The sequence below is a fragment of the Bos taurus genome, chromosome 11 (assembly GCF_002263795.3).
Source record: "Bos taurus isolate L1 Dominette 01449 registration number 42190680 breed Hereford chromosome 11, ARS-UCD2.0, whole genome shotgun sequence".
In the NCBI taxonomy this organism is placed as follows: domain Eukaryota; kingdom Metazoa; phylum Chordata; class Mammalia; order Artiodactyla; family Bovidae; genus Bos; species Bos taurus.
In genome coordinates, this window is record NC_037338.1 from 37,766,205 (window position 1) to 37,781,752 (window position 15,548).

Sequence of the window (15,548 nt, forward strand, 5' to 3'; positions counted from 1 at the left end):
ATTCATCATCTGAGAAAAATATTTCAATTGTCATCTGGTAGTGCTATCAGTTAACTATTCAGAAGTTTCACTATATGGGTCTAAATTTAGTAGCATAAATTTAAGCAATTATTAAAATATTTTAACTTAGATATTTATACTTAAAATAAGTGGAAAGTGAAAAATTAAAATGCCAATGATAATCATAATATATCTTAAGCAAAATATGAAAACCATCAAGGTACCAAAAGCATAAATCTTTAGCCACAAATCTTTTTTAAAATGAATGTGTATTTATTTATGTATACCTGTGGCAGATTCATTTTGATATATGGCAAAACCAATACAATATTGTAAAGTTAAATAAAATAAAATTTAAAAAAATAATTAAAAAATAATTAAAATAAATTAATTAAATAAAATAAATAAAGAACACATATGAAATGCTCAGCCTCTAAATAATGAAGTACAGTGAAGCAAAAAATAACATAATGAACGTTCATTAATTATGAACTGAGAGAAACCAGTATTTACATTTTACTATTGAGTATATACTTTGAGGGAATTCCCTGGTTGCCCAGTGGTTAGGACTCAGTGCTTTCACCACAGTGGGCCATGTTTAATCCCTGGTCAGGGAACTAAGATCCCACAGGTCATGCGGTATGGCCAAAAAAGTAAAAAGAATACAGCTTGACTGAACCAGATAAAGGGCATGAATATAAAAAGCAAAGAGAAGCTTTAAAAAATGGTCCCGACTCATAAGTAATCAAAAAAATTCAAATTAAAACAAAAAAATGTTTCCTTTATTTTTCAAAATGGCAAAAATCATTTAAAAAATAAAAAAGCTACCACTTGTTGAATGCCTATATATGCCAGGTAATTTCCAGGCCTTTTTAAAAAGAACACTTAATTATTTTATTTTACAATAGTTTTGGATTAACATAAAAATAACAAGAATATTACAGAGAGTTAGCATATACCCTGTACTCAGTTTCTTATTATATTACTATGGTACACTTGTCATATATAATGAGTCAATAGGGATACATTTTTATTAACTAAAGTCCATATTTTATTTGGGTTTTCTTAGTTTTCACATAATGTCCTCTTTCTGTCCTAGTATTCCATCCAGGCTGAAGTGAAGGTGAAGTCGCTCAATCGTGTCCAACTCTTTGCAACCCCATGGGCTGTAGCCTACCAGGATTCTCTGTCCATGGGATTTTCCAGGCAATAGTACTGGAGTGGATTGCCATTTCCTTCTCCAGCGGATCTTCCCGACCCAGGGATCAAACCCGGGTCTCCCGCATTGTAGACAGATGCTTTACAGTCTGAGCCATCCATCCAGGCTATCACATTACATTTAATCATCATGTCTCCTTAGTTTCTCAGACTTCATTGTTCCTGATGACTCCGACAGTTTTGAGAAGTACTAGCCAGATTATTTTGTAGGATGTCCCTCAGTTTGGGCACAGACTATCAACATAGCTTATCACTGTGAATGTTAACCCTGGTCACCTGGCCGAGGTAGTACTTTAGGCTTCTCCACTATAAATGACTCTTTTTCTCCCTTTTCCATCCTGTATTCTTTGTCATACTAAGTGAAGTCAGACAGAGAAAGACAAATATTATATGATACCGCTTTTATGTTGAATCTAAAAAAAAGTGTACAAATAAACTTATTTACAAAACTGAAATAGTCACAGATGTAGAAAATAAACTTGTGGTTATGTGGGGGTGGGGGGGCGGTTAGGAAAGGGGAAGGATAAATTGGAAGATTGATATTAACATTTACACACTACTATATATAAAATAGATAACTAATAAGGACCTAATGTATACCACAGGGAACTCTATTCAATATGCTATAATGGCCTATATGGGAAAAGAACCTAAAAAAGAGTGGGTATATGATATACAGAACAGATTCACTTTACTGTACAACCTGAAACTAATACAATAGTGTTTATCAACTATATCCCCATAAATATAAAAAACAAAAAACAAAGAAAAAAAATACGTTTTGATAAAATACCTTTTTATCAACGGAAAAGAAGACTAGCATTCATTTTTCTCCTAATTAATTTTATCTAAATATATCAACAAGGCATCAAAGTCTGCATCACATTTTGCTCATCTCCTTTGCTGATTAAAATCAGTCTTTTTTTTCCCCCAATTAAAATTGAATCCTGCCTATAAATGTCATTTTAAGAAAATAAGGAGAACAAATTGGAAATAATAAATTATCTGAGCAACTTTTATTTATTATTTAATACTGATTAATGTTTTCACATTTAAAAGTATACTCAGTATTAAGACACAGAAATCTAAAAAAAAAAAACACCTAGATCACAAACAAGGATGCAGAAAATCATTAGCCCTCTGAGAACAGAGATGACCATTACAACTCCCTTCCTTCTGACAAATCCTCAATCCTTATCTTAACTAAGCCTCTCCAGAATCTGGTAATGTTGATCAATTCTTCTACCTGTAACCCTTCTGCGTAGTTGATGTCTGCGGCTTTAACTACTGCCTTGAGTCCACAGTAAATACATGCATACAGTTACGGTCTCTCTCAAGAGCTTCCTATGTATAGTATCTCTCATTCTTGGATCACATAGGTACCTTAATTACAACATTCTCAGAACTGAATTTTTATTGGTCATCTGGTGACGTGGATGAACCCAGAGTCTGACACACAGAGTGAAGCATGTCAGAAAGAGAAAAACATACATATGGTATCTAGAAAAATGGTACTGATGAACCTATTTGCAGGGCAGGAATAGAGTTGCAGTCAGAGAACAGACTTGCGGACACAGTATGGGAAGGAGAGGCTGGGACGAATTGAGAGAGTGGCACTGCCATATATACACGACCATGAGTAAAACAGGTAACTAATGGGAAGCTACTGTATAACATGAGGAGCTCAGCTCCATGCTCTGATGACCTAGAGGGGTGGGATAGGGGTGGGTGGCAGGGAGGTTCAAGAGGGAGGGAATATATTATACATATAGCTGATTCACAGCAGAAACTAACACAACACTGTAAAGTAATTATACTCCAATTAAAAAACATTTTAAAAAAGCATCTGCCTTGCACATGAATAATCTACAGGTAATATATACTACTATGTCTAATAAACACTAAGCACTCTTAAAAGAAAAAAAAAAAAACAACTATTTTCTCCCATTAAACCCACTTTATTTTCTCATGTTTCCAACTCAGTTTCTCATACTGCCATCCAGGTATCTGCACATAAAAGGAACCCGGGGTCCCCAGAGTAAGCTTTAACTCCTCCCCTTATCTTCATGTCCGATTCCAATCAAACACTATTACGTCTCTGTGCCCATCCCATTGCCTTAATATTCATGATCTCCCCTTTTTTTGATTATAGCAACAAACTGTAAACTGGTCTATCTCCAATGCCTAAGTATACTCAGTAAATTCATAGTAATCACTACATATTTTTATAGAAAACACATCTAAATTAGGATGCTAAATAAAAACAAATGCACAAGTTACTTTACACAAATCAGGTATGTGGGAAATGTGGAGTCAAAAGAAAAAAATGAGAATTAGTACTTTCCAGGAGAATTAATAGCATACCTCAATGTATACTTCACAAAACATGTAATACTCAATATGCTTAACTTTACACCTATTACTGGAATTACTGCATTATATTGAAATAGTAGAGATAAATAACAGAAATGTTCTTTCCTTAAGATTTTAAAATGAAGATATTTCTGGGAAAACAAAAGTAAACATATCTGAAAATACTTCTTTTTTAATACCTCTTGCTCTTTACACTATTAGGAAACACTAAAGCAAAAGAGAAGAAAGAAACAGATGTTGAAGTCAATTCTAATAAAATTTTGTTCCAGTTCTGTGGCACAATACAAAAATTACCAACAAATAATTATTGGCAAGTTAAGAGCAAGAGTGAGTGATGAGTGCAAGAGGGGTAAAAAAAGCACTAAAACCTTTAACTGAGCCAGTAAAAAGAATTCTTACCGATGTGATATATTTAGACCCTATAAACATAACAAATGTTCCGTAAGTCATAAGGTGGCAAGAAAGCACAAAATAATGTATGGATTGATTACCTGAAGTTTTACTCAGCTCTGCTGAAAATATAGCAGATGGAGATCTTCGCTCTTTTTCTGTATCAGAAGGAAGTTTTCTCTCGGCTTCTTTCACAAGAACTTTGGGTTTTTCTATGCTGCCTATCTCTGCTTGAGCATCCAAAGCAGAAACATCTGGAGGCAGTATGGGCACCTTTGAAACATCACCCCTATCTTTGGAGAACTCATCTGGGACATGAACTTCCTCTTTAGGTTGTATACTCTTGAAAGAAAGGTCATGGGGCAATCCTGCACAAGCCAATGACCCAGCTCCATCCTGGATGTCAGCAATTTCACTTTTGTGGGCTACTTCTAGGTCAGTGTATTCCCTGGCTAATGTAGGAGAAGAATCTGCTTTAGAACTGACAAAGGTCGGGAACTCATCTATAATCTCAATCGGAGATGAATCTGAAAATGTTTCACTTTCTCTTAGGTTTGCTTCCTGAGCAATGAATAAGCCATCACTTGAATAAACTGCAGTATTGAGCTCCTCCATCTGCAAAGGGATTTTCTCCTTTTGGGTCAATGCTGAAACTTCATCAGGTGCTAAGGTATCTTTTGTGATGCCTAAACTGGGCTGAAAAGACTCCAAATACGGTTTTCCTCCCTCAGGTGATGGTGAAGCACTGAGTTTTCCCTTATTGTCATGTCCTGTCATTGACTCAGATGAAATTTCAGTGAGGTTTTCTTTCACAAGTATTACAGCTTCATCTTGTTTTTGTGGAACTTCGGGTATTGAATCATCACTAAATAAGTCAACTGGTTCAGAATCGGGGGAGGAATCTTCAACTAGCTCAGAATGCTCGGGCACTGGCTGTGCAACTTCTGCTATTTCTGAATAACTAGAGAAATCTGGAGTCGGTTCAGTAGAGATCTTTGTTTCTTTAATTAAATCACATGCAATAGATATATAAGGAGCTTCTGTTTCCTGAACAGCTACACTAATACCTTCAGGCTCTGTGATTTCTTCATTCATTCCTGATTCTTTTTTTAGTGATACATTCATGGCCTCCTCATATGGTGGGGGATTTTCAGGCTCAAACTTTATGCTTTCATAATTAACTGAAGGAGGAGTTTCTAATGGTGATGAACTGAGCTGCACTGCAGAAGCACCAGCACTAGGAACTACAGAATTTAATGGTGCTTCCATGACAATGTCAGGCAAAACCGGTGACGGAGTAGCTTCAGATTCTTCAAAAGATGGGCAAAGCTGTGTTACAGGGTAAAGTGACTCCTGCACAGCTTCTGAAGTTTGAACCAGGTCCATTTTTGTTTCAAAGGCAATTTTTGTACCAGTAGCTTCATTCAATTCACTTTCACATGCTTCCTGAACCAAATCTGGGGTTAGACCTTCAGGCATGTTTGCCACTACTTCCTCGGTCACCTTTGACACATGATCTGTTGTAACGTAATCTGTCTTAGACTCCTGTGCTGCCATAAGGAAAGGGTTTGATGTCTTGACACTTGCATTCTTCTCTGTTACAATTTGTGCCTTTTTTTCTTCTATCTTTTTTTCATCTGTCTTATTTTCCGAAGTATGATCTTCCAACAAGGGAAAAATGTTTGTTGAAACATTCTCAGTTGTTGGGTTAAAGGGAGCACACGTGATGTACGCTCCGGAACCACCTCTTACAGCTTCTGGTGTACTGGGAAATGAAGTGTCATCATTACTGCTTTCACTATCTTTTTCACGATTTGTTTGTTCAAGGCTATCTGAAAAATGTTTCTTATCCACTTTACCTTCCAATTTGCTCTCTATATTACCTCCAGCAACCAAAACATCACTATCTTGCTTGTAAGTATCTTTCACTTCCCATACTCGCTCAAATGGTTTGAAGTCTGCATATTCCTCCCTCATAGAAGCTTCTGCTGCAACTCCCTTTTCCTTAAAACTGTCCTTTGTTTTTTCTGGAGACAGAACTCTATCTTCTTCTTCAACTGATTTCGTAAGGACTGTAGATAACTCCTGCTGAGTATGAAGGATGTTAAGACTAACTAAGTCCTCTTCTTTATCTTTACTCCTCACAACTATTTCGTCCCTAGGATTCGCTACTGTTACGGCAGGTTCTGCCTTTTGAGAGCCACTGAATGATGATTCCATTTCTGAATATTCCAATTCTGAAAATTCTGTTAAATTTCTCTCTACAAATGGATTTTTTGCCTTCTCTGAGAATGCTTTAGAAGCTTCATTTGAAGTTGCTGGAAGTGTTCCTTCAGTGGGTAGTACTGCTGGTAAATCACCAAGGTATTCACGTTCTTTAAAAGCAGCAGCTGAGAGAGGAGATAAAGAAGGAAGAGAAGCAGCCGTTTCAAGCAGGACAGATGGAAAATCCTCTTGACCAGCAGAAACAGTGTTACCTGGCTGCTCCTTCAAATCCATAACTTTTTCTGTGACCGTGGACAGAAAGGAAAGTTAGAGAATGCCAGTGCTCTGATGCTAATGCTCAGAGTTAATGCAAGTTTTATGACAGATTCAAAAAACAGTGTTAGTAAAGACTTACTGTTAACTAAAATGCTAATAACATTTAGTTTATAAATAATTATCAAGTCAACTGAATCATTATTGAAGAAATTAAAGCTATGGTCAAAAAATATGTGCACAGCTACAGAGGCGATTATATGCCATGCAAAGACATCAAGTCTTTGAGAAAAACCTCAAGTAAAATTGAGAAAAACTACTATTAACTAGTATTAGAGGAAGAAATGAGAATTTGAGAAGAGAGTTTGACCGACAGTACAGAAAAGAAGGGGCAATGGATAATTAAATGCCATAGACTGGCATTCTGTTCTGTGAAAGCCTGTCAGCTATAAGAAAATAAACTATATTTGGAGGAAATGATTAGTCAATAAGTAAACATAAATCAAGGGTCCAAGAATTCTTTACACATTTCCAATTATTAATCAAGATTCTGCCCATTTCTCTCTTGGATATAGCATATAAAATGCAAATTTCAACTTGGTCAGTAGACAAACATTCTTGGAATCATGCTAATTTTTAGTAAATTCAAACTACTAAGCATAGTTAACAAAACTAAAAAGTTAAAGTTAGAATACACAGAAGATAAAAGGCTAGCAGAAAGAACTTGCCTGCAGAGGAGTGTATCACAGGCTCAGATGCAGCAGGAAGAGCAAAAAGTGTCTCATCTGAAAAACAAATAGAATATAACCTCAGCAGAAATAAAGACAGAGCTGGAAGGAGACTAAAGAGGAGCAAGCAAGGGGTTCAGTTTGTAATGAGTTAACACAAAACTTTATCTACAGAGAAAAAGTCAAGATGGAAAGGAAAAAGTAGTACCATTAGTAGTTCCATTAATCCAGATTAAATTATAATTTACAAAATTGACTAAATGATACCCATAGAACCTATCATTTCTCAAGAGGCAATAACATGTTTATGTTAAAGAAACTTCATGAATCATCATGGCTTTAATACACTAATCTTTTCTTTTTTATTGGTCTATGTTCAATTTTGGAGAAGGTAATGGCACCCCACTCCAGTACTCTTGCCTGGAAAATTCCATGGATGGAGGAGCCTAGTAGGCTGCAGTCCATGGGGTTGCTAAGAGTCTGACACAACTGAGCAACTTCACTTTCACTTTTCACTTTCATGCACTGGAGAAGGAAATGGCAACCCACTCCAGTGTTCTTGCCTGGAGAATCCCAGGGACGGGGGAGCCTGGTGGGCTGCCATCTATGGGGTCGCACAGAGTCGGACAAGACTGAAGTGACTTAGCAGCAGCAGCATGTTCATTTTAGAAGAACACTTTCAGAAAATCATGCATATTCTCTATTTGTTATTCTAAGTGCTTTACATGATGCAAGAACTCATTTTACTCCTTATAATTCTGTTACAGTGTTGTTAATATCCCATTTAACAGATTAAAAAACTGAGAGACAGACAAATTAAGAAACTCACTCAGTACATAAGTAACAAAGACTCCGGGGATACATCAGTAGCAAGACTCCAGAGCTCCCTTTCTTAACCAATGTATGCCGTATGTTATAAACTGTGTTTCCCCCCAAATTCATTATGTTGAAGTCCTAAGGTCCAGTGAGTCATGTTTGAAAACGGGGCCTTTCAGAGGTAAAGAGGAATACATGAGGTCATGAGGGTCGGGCCATGGTCACATAAAGAGGTCATGTGAGCACACAGTGAGAAGGCAGCAACCTATACGCCAAGAAAACAGGCCTTTAATGAAACCTAACTTGCCCATGCTTTGGTCTTAAGACCTTCCAGTCTTCAGAACTGTAAGAATTAAAGTTCCCTTGTTTAAGTTACCTAGTCTATGGTGTTTTGTTATGGCAGCCCATAGACTAATACACTACATATTGGTATATTAACCTTGTACAATGTCATTTTATACCTGCTGGCGGGCAATCTTATGCAAAAGATCTTTGGTTTACACTAGAGAAAGGCCCCTAACAAAAGACAACCTGAAACAGTTTGAGAGATGACAGGAGGTATTTCTTTCACGTAGAGGAAATAATAAATTTGGACACTTCTACTGGTAAGGACAAGCTAGACAAGCCTGATCAACATGAAAAAAGAGCAATCAGAGATGTGGCTATCATGAACAAAGTCTTTTCTTCCAAGGGTATTCTTCTCAAAGAATTCAAAATGTCACATAAAATTTAAAAACAAATTCACCCTAGGTATGATACCTAAAGGATTCTCAGGGCTTCCCTAGTGATTCAGTGGTAAAGAATCCGGTTGCCAATGCAGGCGACACAGATGGGTTCAATCCCTGATCTGAGACAATCCCACATGCAGCAGAGCAACTAAGCCTCTGTGCCACAACGATTGGTCCTGCGCTTTAGAGCCTGAGAGCTACAACCACTGAACCTGCACACTGCAACTAGTGAAGCCCACACGCCTTTGAGCCTGTGCTCCACAAGGGAAGCCAGCAGAGAAACCGGTGTGCTGCAACTACAGAGCAGCCCCCACTCACCAAAACTACAGAAAACCTCACACAGCAACAACGACCCAGCACAGCCAAAGTAAATAAATAAATTATTTTAGAAAGAAATAAACGCTTCTTAGATTGGTAGTGAGGTGAAATCCATGACAAGCATTTAGAAGTCTCCTATAACCCAGAACCACAGGCTGGATAGGCCACTCACCCAAACCTTTGAGACTCTTTGCCTTATGAGATTTTGTAAAATGTACACATATGCGTGGGCTTCCCCAGTGGCTCAACGGTAAAGGATCTCCTTGCAATGCAGGAGGCGCAGTTTGGTCCCTGGGTTGGGAGGATCCCCTGGAGGAGGGCATGGCAACCCACTTCAGTATTCTTGCCTGGAGAATCCCATGGACAGAGAGCCTGGTGGGCTACAGTCCCTAAGGTCGTAAAGAGTCAGACACGACTGAAGCGACCTAGCACACACACACGCACACATATGCATACACATTTTATTTTTTAACTAATACTTAGCATTTATTTCATGCTTACTGCCAGGCCAAGGACTTTTCATACTTAATCTACACATCAACCCAATGAGAAATATGAGAATTTTTACAGATGACAATCTAGTAGCTTGCTCTAAATTACACAATAGCCTAGATTTAAAATCCATGCTCCTGCTTCAGTGTACACACTTTTAAAAGATGATTTCTGTAATATTAGTTAAATTGTTTCTCATTTGTAAAATCACAATTTGAAAATTCCTTTCAGCTAAGATAATGAATTAAAATGTTGTACAAAACTGAGATTTGGGGGTCAAAGGAAAAAACCAAATAATTACACAGCTGCTCCATCTAAATAAAAGGTAGCAAATTCCTAAGAAAATGGTTGTTTTTTTCTTCTAGACAATATAGTTAAAAACCAACTAATTCAGAGACAGTCTATTTGGAAAGTGAACTAGAAACCTGTTACGTTAAAATTATAGGGAAAGGAAAATATATCTACAATTGTGCCAAAATTTAAAAGTATTTTTTTTTTTCAAAATATATCCTTACTGCTATCCAGAATCACTCTTACAGTAAAAATTATATTTCTGGCACTTGGTCAAGTAAGAAAGTTTACAAACTGGTAGTTGAAATATTCACTAAAAAAAATTTTTTTCAATCCCCATTTGTGAAATGAGATTCAATCCAAAATTAGTCACAAAACAAGTATTCCATTTCTAAAAGTGCTTAGGGAAAAAAATCCAGAAGAGATCACTAACATTTGGCCCTGAAGAAGAGAGCTGCTCAGACTCTCACTAAGGCCCACTATGAATCATGGGATCAAACTGCCTGGGTCCAAATGCCAGATCCGTCACTTACAAATGTACAACCCTGAGAAAGGTATTACCGAGCCTTTCTGGGCTTCATTTCCTCATATGAAATAAGAAAAGAAATAGTAACTACCTCAAAAAGTTGTGAGAGAAAGAAGGGGAAAAAAGAAACAACTTGCTCTAAGTCACACTGCTAGGATACCAGAGAGCCAGGATTTGAAAAAGGTCTCTCAAGCTCAAGTGCTTTATCTTCTGAGGGATGTATTTATGCACAAATGCAACTGTTATAAATTACATATTCCTAGTTGATCAGCCCCATAAGTTTGAGCTCCTGAAACAAGAAAAATTGTCTCCCAGCAAATACATTGTAATTATCCAAAATATTTGACTGTTTGCTTCTACTTCACAATGTAACATCTACACTATGTAAAATATTCTATAGATTCAATGTACTCTCTATCAAACTACCAATAGCATTTTTCACAGAAGAACAAAAACATTTCACGGTTTGCATGGAAACACCAAAGACTCCGAAAAGCCAAAGCAATCTTGAGAAAGGAAAACACAGCTGGAGAAATAAACCTTCCTGACTTCAAACTATATTACAAAGCTACAGTCATCAAGACTGTATGTTGTTGACACAAAAACAGAAATATAGCCCAGTGGAACAAGATAGAAAGCGGAGAGATAAACCCACATACCTATGGGTACCTTATCTTTGACAAAAGAGGCACGAATATAAAATGGAGAAAAGATAGCTTCTTTAATAAGTGGTGCTGAGAAAACTGTACAACGACCTATAAAAGAATAAAACTAGAATACTTCCTAATACCATACACAAAAAAAACACTCAAAATGGATTAAAGACTTAAATGTTAGGCCAGAAACTATAAAGCTCTTAAGAGGAAAACATAGGCAATATATCCCCTGACATAAATCACAGCAAGATCCTCTAAGACCCACCTCCTATAGTAATGGAAATAAAAACAAAAATAAATAAGTTGGGACCTAATTAAACTTAAATGCTTCTGCACAGCAAAGGAAACAATAAACAAGATTAAAAGACAACTCTCAAGATGGGAGAAAATAAGTGCAAATGAAGCAACTGACAAAGGATTAATCTCCAAAATATAAAGACACAAATCCAAAATTAAAAAAGCACAATATAAAATCACAATATAAAAGCTCAATATCAGAAAAACAAAAACAGCCCAATCAAAAAATGGGCAGAAGACCTAAACAGACATTTCTCCATAGAAGATATACAGATGGCCAATAAACACGTGAAAAGATGCTTAACATCACTCATTATTGGAGAAATGCATATCAAAACTATAATTAGGTATTACCTCACATCACTCAGAATGCCCATCATCAAAAAAAATCTACAAACAATAAATGCTGGAGGGGATGTGGAGAAAAGAGAACCCTCCTGCACTGTTGGTGGGAATGTAAAATGATACAGCCAATATGGCAAACAGTAGGGACATCCTTTAAAAAACTAGGAATAAATCTATCATATGACCCAACAATCCCACTCTTGAGCATATACTCTGAGAAAACCACAATTCTAAAAGACACACGTACCCTAATGTTCATGGCAGCACTATCTACATTAGCCAGGACATGGAAGCAACCTAGATGTCCATCAACAGACAAACGGATAAAGCAGATGCAGTATATGTGTACAACAGAATATTACTCAGCCATTAAAAAGAACGAATTTGAGTTACTTTTAGTGAGCTGGATGAAGCTACAGCCTATTATATAGAGGGAAGTAAGTCAGAAAGAGAGTAACAAATACCATATATTAACACATATATGCATTGGAGAAGGAAATGGCAGCCCACTCCAGTATTCTTGCCTGGAGAATCCCATGGATGGAGGAGCCTGGTGGGCTACAGCCCATGGGGTCACAAAGAGTTAGACATGACTGAGCGACTTCACTCACTCACTTACCCACCCATTTGCATGGAGGCTCTATTCAGCCAGGTTTAAGTCAGTGTTCTACCATAGCAACTACTTTTTAAAGTTAAATCCATACATAGGCTAAAACCAAGTACATAGCACTAAACTGTAAAACGGGATATATTTAAAGACAAGAAATATCAACTGTTTCAGAATTAGTCCAGGAAAATATGACAGCATTACTTTAGATGAACAAAGGCAAATATAGAGGTGACCAGGAGGAGTTTGGTTAGAAAGTAAATGAAATAGTAACAAATTGACCTCAGGGGTAATAGATAATTTTTAAAGAACAGTTATTTGTTGACACAATGCTTTGAGTTGAAAAATCTTATGATACACATTAGGTACGTTAAAAAAGGAGAGGAGAGATAAGCAAATATGTTCATACCAGCTACAATACTATTTAAGTTGTCTGCTTTTATTATGTGTTATTATATCATGAAATGAACCCATCAACACAACAAAAAGATCACTTACTGAATGGGAAAAGATATTTACAAATGATATATTCCATGATATATTTAGAAAACTAAGATCATGGCATCTGGACCCATCACACCATGGCAAATAGATGGGAAAACAATGGAAACAGTAAGATATTTTAATTCGGGGGGCTCCAAATCACTGCAAATGGTGACTGCAGCCATGAACTTAAAAGATGCTTGCTCCTTGGAAGAAAAGCTATGACCAACCTAGACAGCATATTAAAAAGAAGTGACCTTACTTTGCCAACAAAGGTCCATCTAGTCAAAGCTATGGTTTTTCCTGTAGTCATGTATGGGTGTGAGAGCTGGACTATAAAGAAAGCTGAGTGCCAAAGAACGGATGCTTTTGAACTGTGGTGTTGGAGAAGACTCTTGAGAGTCCCTTGGACTGCAAGGAGTTCAAACCAGTAAAGGAAATCAGTTCTGAATTTTCTTTGGAAGGACTGATGCCGAAGCTGAAGCTCCAATACTTTGGCCACCTGATACGAAGAACTGACTCATTGGAAAAGACCCTGATACTGGGAAAGACTGAAGGCAGGAGGAGAAGGGGACAACAGAGGATGAGATGGTTGCATGGCATCATCGACTCGATGAGCATGAGTTTGAGCAAGCTCCAGGGGCCGGGGATGGACAGGGAAGCCTGATGTGGTGTGGTCCTTGGGGTCGCAAAGAGTCTGACATGACTGAGCGACTGAACTAAACTGAAATTGATGAGAGGTTAATATCCGAAATATACAAAGAACTCATACAACTCAGCATCAAAAAACAAACAATTCAATTTTTAAAAAATGAGCAGTAAACTGAATAGATATTTTTCCAAAAATGACTAACAACAGATGGCTAACAGGCACATGTAAAGATGCTCACTAATCATCAGGGAAACGCACATTAAAAACCACAATGAGATACCACCTTACACTTGTCAGAATGGCTATTATCAAAAAGACAACAAATGAGTATTGGTGAGGATGTGGAAAAAAGGTAACCTTTATGCATTATTGGGAATATAAATTGGTATAACCTCTATGGAAAACATTGTGGACATTCACAAAAAATAAATTAGAATTACTATAAAAAAAAAAAAAAAACTAGGAATAAATCTATCATATGACCCAACAATCCCACTCTTGAGCATATACTCTGAGAAAACCACAATTCTAAAAGACACACGTACCCTAATGTTCATGGCAGCACTATCTACAATAGCCAGGACATGGAAGCAACCTAGATGTCCATCAACAGACAAACGGATAAAGCAGATGCAGTATATGTGTACAACAGAATATTACTCAGCCATTAAAAAGAACGAATTTGAGTTACTTTTAGTGAGCTGGATGAAGCTACAGCCTATTATATAGAGGGAAGTAAGTCAGAAAGAGAGTAACAAATACCATATATTAACACATATATGCACTGGAGAAGGAAATGGCAGCCCACTCCAGTACCCTTGCCTGGAGAATCCCAGGGACGGGGGAGCCTGGTGGGCTGCCGTCTATGGGGTCGCACAGAGTCCGACATGACTGAAGCGACTTAGCAGCAGCAGCAGCAACACATATATATGGAAACTAGAAAAATGGTATTCATGAACCTACCTGCAGGGAAGAAATGGAGACACAGATGCAGAAAACGGACTTGTGGACAGAGAGGTGGAAGAAGAGGGTGGGATGAATGGAGAAAGCGGCATCAACACATACACGCTATCGAGTGTAAAACTATGGTGGGGAGTTGCTGTGCAACACCAGGAACCCAGCTTGGGGCCCTGTGATTAACTAGAGAGGTGGGATGAGGGGACGGGGGGTTCAACAGGGAGGAGATATACATGTAATTGTAGCTGATTTGGATTGTTGTATGGCAGAAACCAAGATAATACTGCAAAACAATTTTCCTCCAATTAAAAAATAAATTTAAAAAGGAGTCAAAAATAAAAGAATGACAGATTTTTAAAAAATGAGAAACAAAAAACAAAGAAACCAAAACCTTAGTCATCCAATCTCATTTGTACTATTTGAACAGACAGCCAGAGAAATAATAAATATTAGGGACTTAATTATATCCAAACTAAGTAAAAACATAATGGCATATTGAAAAAACAAGTTTTCACTAAATAGGCAAAAGGAATCTAGAACTCATTAAGTCTCTCCCCTACAGCCATCAAAAAGGACAATTCGGTTTATTTTCTTGCTCAAAAGACATTTACGCGCTCCTGGTTATACACTGAATTATACCAAAAACTCTAAGACATATTAAGGCCTGCACTGAAAAAGTGAAAGTGTTAGTCACTCCGTTGTGTTTGACTCTTTGCGGCCCCACAGACTGTAGCCCTGCTAGGCTCCTCTGTCAACGGAATTCTCCAGGCAAGAATACTGGAGTGAGGCGCCATTCCCTTCTCCAAAGGATCTTCCTGAAACTGGGTCTCCTGCATTGTAGGCAGATTCTTTACCATGTGAGCCACCAGGGAACCTCCAATTTAACTGTCCAAACTTATCTCAACATATTATCTACACCAATCAAACAAACTTCTTCCTGTTCAAACCCATGCTTCCCTCTCATGCTTCCCTCTCATGTTAATATCTGAATATTAACATCCAGTAATGCTCAAATTCACCATATTCAGCCCCAATAACTTTCTAAAATATACTCAACCTTACCTTATTTTTGTTAGTCCTCTGCATTTCTACTTACCAAAGCTCAGAGTACCTTAAAGTAACTTATTCAAAGCATAGTTAATGACAGAGCTAGAAATTTGAAATTTAAACTATAATCAGATATACACTAATTT

General features: G+C 37.2%; 1 protein-coding gene across 2 annotated transcripts in view; it reads right to left on the reverse strand.

The window, feature by feature from the left end:
* The window catches only part of RTN4 (reticulon 4), a 74,508-nt gene that overhangs the window by 44,182 nt on the left and 14,778 nt on the right, over positions 1–15,548 (reverse strand). Inside the window, exons 2-3 of one of the 2 annotated variants that reach the window (XM_005212571.5) lie at positions 7,188–7,244; positions 4,083–6,488 (exon numbers count right to left, since the gene is read on the reverse strand). The exons of the other annotated variant lie outside the window; for it this stretch is intronic. Coding sequence (XP_005212628.1) covers positions 4,083–6,488; positions 7,188–7,244 — 2,463 coding nt within the window. The remainder of the gene's footprint in view (positions 1–4,082; positions 6,489–7,187; positions 7,245–15,548) is intronic. 2 annotated transcript variants of the gene reach the window in all.